The sequence below is a fragment of the Arachis duranensis genome, chromosome 7 (assembly GCF_000817695.3).
Source record: "Arachis duranensis cultivar V14167 chromosome 7, aradu.V14167.gnm2.J7QH, whole genome shotgun sequence".
Classification (NCBI taxonomy): domain Eukaryota; kingdom Viridiplantae; phylum Streptophyta; class Magnoliopsida; order Fabales; family Fabaceae; genus Arachis; species Arachis duranensis.
In genome coordinates, this window is record NC_029778.3 from 19,942,436 (window position 1) to 19,951,948 (window position 9,513).

Sequence of the window (9,513 nt, forward strand, 5' to 3'; positions counted from 1 at the left end):
AAGAAAGATCGGGCCTCCTCTATAGCTCGAATTCGAAATAATAATTTTTGAAATCATGAAAGGAATCGTCAAAAATGGAGAAAACCTTCCTACCTTGAACTACATGAAAGAAAATCCAAGCTAGCTTTTTCGAACCAAAAGGTTTTGTCAGAATAAAAAGTTAAAAGAAAACCTTGAGGGAAGGTCAGACATCAAGCTCCCGATATAGAAGTTGGTATATTTTGAGAAAGGCCCAAGAATTATGGTGAAGTTAGGAATGAGCAACGTTGCAAGTCCAAATAACATTACTCTTGAAATGGAAAAACGGAAGCCTAATGTCTAGCTTAGTAAATAAACAATCACAAGCATAAAAGAAAAGGTGCCCCGACCTATCTAAGGGGGAAAGCACACCCTCTACTCGGGATCAGCCACTACTATTTCATAGTTTTGCTCATATTTTCGGTTCTTACAAAGCCTATGGTTCCTACAAAATGTCTTAGCATATTCTTTATCAATCACGGGGACAGGAATAAGGACAGAGGAATCTACCCAAGATAAAAGAGAGGAGGAGACTTTTGTCGACATGTTGTGAATAACAGATCAAGATATAAAGCTATACCTACAAATGCAACAAAGAAACTAAGCTCGGACACCAATCAAAAGAAGGCGGGTAAGTGCAATGAAACACAAGACACTATTTCAAAAGATTTTTTAATAGAAATGGTGCCACTCCTGCACTAGCAACAACAACGCCATTGGGGGACAACACGATTGCATTTTACAGCAACAAACAACAATAGTTAAATAGCTTTCAAAGAAAGTCCAAGACACAAGAAGTATCGACAACATAAAAATATTTTTTCACCAATATTTCATAATCACTACTCAGGGTACCTTTTGAGCACACGAAGGAGGTGGCTTCCATTGTGGAAGAAGGTAAAGAGGATTGGAGCATGACGATATGATTATGTTAGAATTTGAGAGTGATTAGGTTAGGGTAGAAGGACAATTTAAAAAATTTTATTAGTTTTTTAGGATTTGGGTAATTTTGTCTGTTAAATCTCATTTTTATGGTTACATGTTAGTTTTAAGAAAAAGTATAGGGATACAATGAGAATACTAAACAATGTGAACAATAGAGCAAAAAAAGAAATTAAAATTAAAATTTTGATGCTAATGGAGATGGAAAAATCTCTGCCTTTGAGCTCAAGTCCTATTTCGGATCCATTGGAGACTACTTGTTTCCCGACGAAGCTCAAGGCCTCACCCAAGACCTCGACTCCGATGACGACCATTTGTTGGACTTTCAGGATTTCATGAAGCTCATGACCATCAACAACAATGATGATCTCAGGAAAGCTTTTGAGATGTTTGTGTGGGAGAAGGAGAATACGAAGGCTTCATCGTCATTGTCAGGTAGTATCACCCCGAAGGGTTTGCAATGGACGCTACAGCAGCTTGGTCTTGAAATCTCATATGATGACTGTGTTGCCATGATTGCTGCCTTTGACACTGATCCTAATTAATTACCTTTTCGTCTTACATCATCACTGGATATTCAATTCATTAGGTATGTAGATAGTTATTTTAATTCTTAAATGGATGGTTATTTTGTTCGATTAAGTTTAAGTATATACAATTAACAAATGATGGATGATCATATCACTAGGTAGACAGATGATTATTTTAATAACTATGTGGATGGTTGTTTGATGACGATCCAGCAACGGTGATGGAGAGAGGGCTACAGGGGTGGACGACGTTGGCCAGTGAGGGAGCTTCTAACGCTAGAGAGGTGGGATAATTGACGAGCGTGGGGTGGTAAATGGGTTGGGGGGGAGGGGGAAGGGTGTTTGGGTGAATTCCTTTAGTAAATTATGGTTGGGATGGTTAATTTTTTTAAAATAACTATTTAAAATTTTTAGCTTAGGTAATTTGGCGAGTTTTATTTTTTTTCTTTGTATTGGGCCAAATTTGGAGCTTATTATTCACATTATTTAGATTTCTCATTGTCTTCCTAGCGGAATTGTAGTTTTAATTATTTTATGGTCAAATTTATCAGTGTCATAATCTTTTATGGTTAGTTCTAGTACTTTACTCGTGTTTAGGAGTTGTAATAATTCGTTGTAGAATTTTTGGAGGATGTAATAAGTACATTCTCTAGCTATTAATATTGATGAGTTGACCTGGATAGGGATATATATGGAGTAGGTAATAGCCACACGTGCAATAAATGAAATAATGAAATAAAGATTCGTTATGATATTCTTGAAGAGTAGCACGCTCCAATCAAGCTCCTGAAACTTTATTATTGGTGAATCTCTCTATTCTAGGGGTGGCAAAGAGGGCCGGCCTACCCCGCCCCACCTAGACCTGTACTATAAACGGGGCGGGCCAGCCCGCCTCGCCAACTAAAGTGAGTTTAAGATGTTAGCCTGTCTCGCTTTATGGCGGATTGGCGGTGATAAACCACTATTTTATGGTTTATTTTATATTGAATTGAGTGGATTTTATCCATTATTCTCACACTTATGCATATAATTCGCATGTTTTATATTTTTCCTTCCTGATTTTGTGCTATGATTGAAAACATGCTTCTTTGTCCTCAAATTTGCTAATTTTAATCTTCTCTTATTACCATTCCATGCCGTGATATGTTTGTTAAGTGTTTTCAGGGTTCATAGGGCAGGAATGGCTTAGAGGATGGAAAAGAAGCATGCAAAAGTGGAAAGAACACAAGAAATCAAGTATTTCAGAATCTGGTAGCGATGCGCATGCGTGGATGACGCGTACGTGTGACTGGTGCAGGAGACAAGCGACGCGTACGCGTAGATGACGCGTACGCGTGACTAGGAATTTGTTCAGCAACGCATACGCGTGGCTGACGCGTACGCGTGACAGAGCGTCACGTGCTGCAATTACAAAAAATGTTGGGGCAATTTTTGGGCTGCTTTTGACCCAATTTCAGGCTCGAAAATACTAATTAGAGGCTGCAGAGTGGAGCTGGGAAGGGAAAATGAATCATTCACTCTCATTCATACAATTTTAGGTTTTAGATGTAGATTTCTAGAGAGAGAGGCTCTCTCCTCTCTCTAGGTTTTAAGGTTTCTTTTAGTTTTAGTTCTTCTCAAATTCATATTTCTACTTTGATTTAATTTAGTTTTCTTCTACTTTTAATTGTTCTAGTATTTTGGTTTGTCTACTTCTCTTGTTGATTCCTTTACGTTGCTAATTTAGTTTATGAATTTTTCTTGTTTCCTTTAATACATATTAATGCAATTTATGTTTTTATGTTTATGATTGCTTTCTTCAATTTATTGTTATTGTTTCCTCTTACAATTGCTAGTCTTAGATTTTGTTATTTCTTATTAATTCTCTATGCTTTTATTTTGTACCTACCAAGTATTTGATAAAATGCTTGGTTTGATTTTAATTTAGATTTTTATATTCTTAGCTTGGATTGAGTAATTTGGATACTCTTAAATTGTCAAGTCTCTTGTTGGTTCGTGATTGAAAGTTGCTAGTTGGCTTGAGTTTCACTAACCCTAGTCTTTGATTAGATTTGTGAACTCAAGTTGATTTGCTCACTTGACTTTCTTTCAATTGTTAGAGATTGATTACATTACAACAAAATTCACTTTTAGTGACAAATTTTTAACGACAATAATACAATGGTCACTATTTTCTTTTATTTAACTTATATTTTTGTGGCCATTATACATTTGCTATTATTAATATATGTTATAATGGTAATTATTATTATTGCTATTAAATTATTACTTCTTTTACTATTATTTTTATCTTTTTTAAATTAATAACGGCAACTGTTATTATTGCCGGTAAAAGTATTCCTATTTCCTAAACTAAATTGATTGAAAAAGAAAAAGAAAAAGAACTGTTCCGGTGTTAGGGTTTGGTTCTTCAGAAGAAACACTCACTTCCCTCCGTCTCCACCTTAATAGAACTCACTTCCCTCCATCATCGACCATTGCCGCCGTAAGACTTGCCACCGCTGACATCCGCCGTCCGTCGTCCTACACTCATTCAAACCGTATCTCTATTCCTCCACCTCAGATTTGCGTTGATGTCTCAGATCCACCGTCGCCAAGGTCTTCCAGTTCCAGAGCCACCGTTGCTGCGTCATCCTCAGATCTACTCTTTCAATTGAAATTGCTTCCAACTTGTAGCTGTGGAGATCATCACAATCGTTCGTCATTTTCGTGATAGAGTGCTAGCCATCGTCATCCACTTCTTCTTGGTGATTGGCTTGATTATCATAGATTCTGTTCATAATAAGCTTTATTAATCAATGTGATTCGTTTGACTTGATGTGAAATTCTGCATAAATTTGATATTATCCATTAGTTAGGTTTAGTTGAACTTGGTTTCATTACAATTTTAAACTCTGAATTTTGAAAGTAGGAATTGTTACACCAAATTGGTATTATCTTTTTCGTGTAACACTGGGTTATACTATTTAAGCATTATTTCCTGAATGTATTGGCAATATAGCAATTTGAAAAAGCTTATTTCTGTGTTACACATCACCGTGGTGTTTGTTTTGAATTTTGTTATCTAATTTTATTCTTTACACTCTACATTATGTTTTGCTTTTCAGCACATTGATGAGTTAGATCTGAAAATAAAGAAATATCTCAGAGGAGAAACTGCTTCTTTTGAGGTATATAGTATTATTATGGTTTCTAGAATCAATACGTTGGCATCCAATTATATTATCTCTTAATCTTAATTTGTAGGATTTGAAAGATAGGAATCTCAAGCATCAGCTATCTGTCAGAGAAGAATTATATGGCAATTCTACGAAAGCTGCTGCCAAGAAAGAAAAGGTGATGAGCGGATAATTTATACGCTTTTTGGCATTATTTTTAGTATGTTTTTAGTATGTTTTAGTTAGTTTTTATTATATTTTTATTAGTTTTCAGTTAAAATTTACTTTTCTAGACTTTACTATGAGTATGTGTGTTTTTCTGTGATTTCAGGTATTTTCTGGCTGAAATTGAGGGACCTGAGCAAAAATCTGATTCAGAGGCTGAAAAGGACTGCAGATGCTGTTGGATTCTGACCTCCCTGCACTCGAAGTGGATTTTCTGGAGCTACAGAAGCCCAATTGATGCGCTCTCAACAGTGTTGGAAATTAGACATCCTGGGCTTTCCAGCAATTTATAATAGTCCATACTTTGCCTGAGATTTGATGGCCCAAACTGGCATTCCAAATCAGCTCAAAACTGCCCAGCGTTTAACGCCGGAACTGGCACAAGAATGGGAGTTAAACCAAGCACACACCAAGTGGGCCCGGAAGTGGATTTTTATGTCATTTACTCATTTCTGTAAACCCTAAGCTACTAGTTCTCTACAAATAGGACCTTTTACTATTGTATTTTCATCTTTTGATCATTTTAGATCTTAGGATCATCTTTGGACATCTAGTTCTTAGATCATATCTGGGTAGCTATCTTTGAGTAGTCTTATGCTATCTTAGATCATGGGGCTGGCCTCACGGCCATGCCTAGACCTTGTTCTTATGTATTTTCAACGGTGGAGTTTCTACACACCATAGATTAAGGTGTGGAGCTCTGCTGTACCTCGAGTATTAATGCAATTACTATTGTTCTTCTATTCAATTCAGCTTATTCTTGTTCTAAGATACTCATTCGCAGCCAAGAACATGATGAATGTGATGATTATGTGACGCTCATCATCATTCTCACTTATGAACGCGTGCCTGACAACCACTCCCGTTCTACAAGCAGACAAGGCTTGAATGTTTATCTCTTGGATTCCTTAATCAGAATCTTTGTGGTATAAGCTAAAATTGATGGTGGCATTCAAGAGAATCCAGAAGGTCTAAACCTTGTCTGTGGTATTCTGAGTAGGATTCAATGATGAGTGACTATGACGAGTTTCAAACTCCTGAAGGCTGGGCGTTAGTGACAGACGCAAAAGAATCAATGGATTCTATTCCAACCTGATTGAGAACCAAAAGATGATTAGCCGTGCTGTGACAGAGCGCGTTGAACATTTTCACTGAGAGGACGGGACTGTAGCCACTGACAACGGTGATGCCCAACATACAGCTTGCCATGGAAAGGAGTAAGAAGGATTGGATGAAGATAGTAGGAAAGCAGAGAGATGGAAGGGACAAAGCATCTCCATACGCTTATCTGAAATTCTCACCAATGAATTACATAAGTATCTCTATCTTTATTTTATATTTTATTCATAAATCATCCATAACCATTAGAATTTGCCTGACTGAGATTTACAGGGTGACCATAGCTTGCTTCATACCAACAATCTCTGTGGGATCGACCCTTACTCGCGTAAGGTTTATTACTTGGACGACCCAGTGCACTTGCTGGTTAGTTGTGCGAAGTTGTGAAATTATGTTTAGACTATGGTATTGAGCACCAAGTTTTTGGAGCCATTACCGGGGATTGTTTGAGTTGTGAAAAGTAGAGATCACAATTTCGTGCACCAAGTTTTTGGCGCCGTTGCCGGGGATTGTTTCGAGTATGGACAACTGACGGTTCATCTTGTTGCTTAGATTAGGTATTTTTCTTCAGAGTTCTTTAGAATGAATTCTAGTGTTTCAAGGTGATGCTATTATCATCACCAAAGCTGATTGATTCTCTTCAATTTAGCTCTTGAATGTAATGTCCTACTAAAGCTTGGCTAGCCATGTCTAATCCCTTTAGACTAAAGCTTTAGACTAACATTACATGATTCGTGAAATTCTCATTAAGAATTTTGATACCTTTATTTTCTTTTCCACTTAATTTTCGAAAAATCCAAAAAAAAATTATAAAATCATAAAAACCAAAAATATTTTATGTTTCTTGTTGAGTCTAGTGTCTAATTTTAAGTTTGGTGTCAATTGCATGTTTCTATTCTTCTTGCATTTTTTTGAATTCATTCATGTGTCTTCATTGATCTTCAAGTTGTTCTTGATGATTTCCTAGTTCTGATCTTTAAATTCTCTTGTCTTGAGTGTTTTGTTGTTTCTCATATGCATTCTCATTTTGTTAGTGTCAATGGTATAAAAACTTCAAAGTTTGGTGTCTTGCATGCATTGTTTATTTGATTTTAGTTGCATTTTGATTATTCCTCATTATTAAAAATCCAAAAAAATTTTTAATTTGTGTCTTTTCAAATCAATAATACAGAGAATTGAAGATTCAGAACATACAGCAGAGAAATTACACAGAAAAAGCTGGGCGTTCAAAACGCCCAGTGAAGAAGGAAAACTGGCGTTTAAACGCCAGTCAGGGTGCCTGGCTGGGCGTTTAACGCCCAAAAGGGTAGCATTTTGGGCGTTAAACGCCAGAATGTATACCATTCTGGGCATTTAATGCCAGGATGGCACAAGAGGGAAGATTTTGTTTTTAATTCAAATTTTTTTCAAGTTTTCAAAATTTTTTCAAATCAAATCTTTTTCAAATCATATCTTTTCAATCATATATTTTCAAAATCAATTTCTTTCCATTTTCAAAGATACGTGCTGACAATTAATGATTTGATTCAACATTTCAAATATGTTGCCTTTTCTGTTGAGAAAGGTTTAATGTCTGAATTATATCTTTCTTATTAGGCAGGTTATTAATTTTCAAAATCAAATCTTTTTAAATTGTTTTTCAATCATCTCTTTTCAATCATATCTTTTTAAAACCATAACTTTTAAATCATATCTTTTTTATTTCTAATTTCAAAATCTTTTTCCAAAATCACTTGATTTCTTTTCTATTCTTGGTTTTCGAAAATCAATTAGTGTTTTTCAAAATGTTTTTAAAATTTTTTACTTTATTTTTGAAAATTACTTCCCCTCTTCTCACATCCTTCTATTTATGGACTAACACTCTTCCTTAATGCACAATTCGAACTCCATATTTCTTGATAACTTCGAATTCTTCTATCTCTTCCTTCTATTTTTCATTTCCTCTGACACATCAAGGAATCTCTATACTGTGACATTCCATATTTTCTTGTTTTCTTCTCTTTCATATGAGCAAGAGCAAAGACAAAAGCATTCTTGTTGAGGCTAACCCTGAACCTGAAAGGACCTTGAAGCGAAAGCTAAGAGAAGCTAAGGCACAATTCTCTGTAGAGGACCTAACAGAAATCTTCAAAGAAGAAGAACCCATGGCAGCCGAAAACAACAACAATGCCAACAATGCAAGGAAGGTGCTGGGTGACTTTACTGCACCTACTCCCGACTTCTATGAGAGAAGCATCTCTATCCCTGCCATTGGAGCAAACAACTTTGAGCTTAAGCCTCAATTAGTTTCTCTAATGCAATAGAATTGCAAGTTTCATGGACTTCCATTGGAAGATCCTCATCAGTTTCTAGCTGAGTTCTTGCAAATCTGTGACACTGTCAAGACTAATGGGGTTGACCCTGAGGTCTACAGACTTATGTTATTCCCTTTTGCTGTAAGAGACAGAGCTAGGATATGGTTGGACTCATAACCTAAAGAAAGCCTGAACTCTTGGGAAAAGCTAGTCAATGGCTTCTTGGCAAAGTTCTTTCCACCTCAAAAATTGAGTAAGCTTAGAGTGGAAGTCCAAACCTTCAGACAGAAGGAAGGAGAATCCCTCTATGAAGCTTGGGAAAGATACAAACAATTAATCAGAAAGTGTCCTTCTGATATGCTTTCTGAATGGAGCATCATTGGAATTTTCTATGATGGTCTCTCTGAACTATCCAAGATGTCTTTGGATAGCTCTGCTGGAGGATCTCTTCATCTGAAGAAGACGCCTACAGAAGCTCAAGAACTAATTGAAATGGTTGTAAATAACCAATTCATGTACACTTCTGAAAGGAATCCTGTGGACAATGGGACTAGTCAGAAGAAAGGGGTTCTTGAGATTGACACTCTGAATGCCCTATTGGCTCAGAACAAAATATTGACTCAGCAAGTCAATATGATTTTTCAAAGTCTGTCTGGAATGCAAAATGCACCAGGTAGTACTAAGGAAGCTTCATCTGAAGAAGAAGCTTATGATCCTGAGAACCCTTCAATGGAAGAGGTGAATTACATGGGAGAACCCTATGGAAATACCTATAATCCCTCATGGAGTAATCCTCCAAATCTCTCATGGAAGGATCAACAGAGACCTCAACAAGGTTTCAACAATAATAATGGTGGAAGAAACAGGTTTAGCAATGGCAAGCCTTTTCCATCATCTTCTCAGCAACAGACAGAGAGTTCTAAGCAGAATACCTCTGACTTAGCAACCATGGTCTCTGATCTAATCAAAACCACTTAAAGTTTCATGACTGAAACAATGTCCTCCATTAGAAACTTAGAGGCACAAGTGGGTCAGCTGAGCAAGAAAATTACTGAACTTCCTCCTAGTACTCTTCCAAGCAATACAGAAGAAAATCCAAAAGGAGAGTGCAAGGCCATCAACATGGCCGAATTTGGAGAGAAGGGAGAGGCAGTGAACACCACTGAGGAAGACCTCAATGGATGCCCACTAGCCTCCAAAGAGTTCCCCAATGAGGAACCATGGGAA

The 9,513-nt window shown here is 36.7% G+C and overlaps 1 protein-coding gene, 1 long non-coding RNA gene and 1 other non-coding gene across 3 annotated transcripts in view; 2 read left to right on the plus strand and 1 right to left on the minus strand.

Annotated features, from left to right (window-relative positions):
• Positions 1-1,145: 1,145 nt before the first annotated feature.
• On the plus strand, positions 1,146-1,505 carry LOC107458190 (probable calcium-binding protein CML41; the record flags this gene model as incomplete). The annotated part of the gene is made up of 1 exon (XM_016076395.3): positions 1,146-1,505. A coding segment is annotated over one exon (360 nt), but the record flags the coding sequence as incomplete, so codon positions are not given.
• Positions 1,506-4,174: 2,669 nt separating this feature from the next.
• LOC107458193 (uncharacterized) overlaps positions 4,175-9,513 on the plus strand; it is a 77,585-nt gene continuing 72,246 nt past the window's right edge. The window contains exons 1-2 of the long non-coding RNA XR_008001529.1: positions 4,175-4,237; positions 4,598-4,826. This is a non-coding gene — a long non-coding RNA (uncharacterized LOC107458193). The remainder of the gene's footprint in view (positions 4,238-4,597; positions 4,827-9,513) is intronic.
• LOC127740782 (small nucleolar RNA R71) lies at positions 8,542-8,649 on the minus strand. Its single transcript, XR_008001640.1, has one exon. It is a non-coding gene; the product is annotated as a small nucleolar RNA R71 (small nucleolar RNA).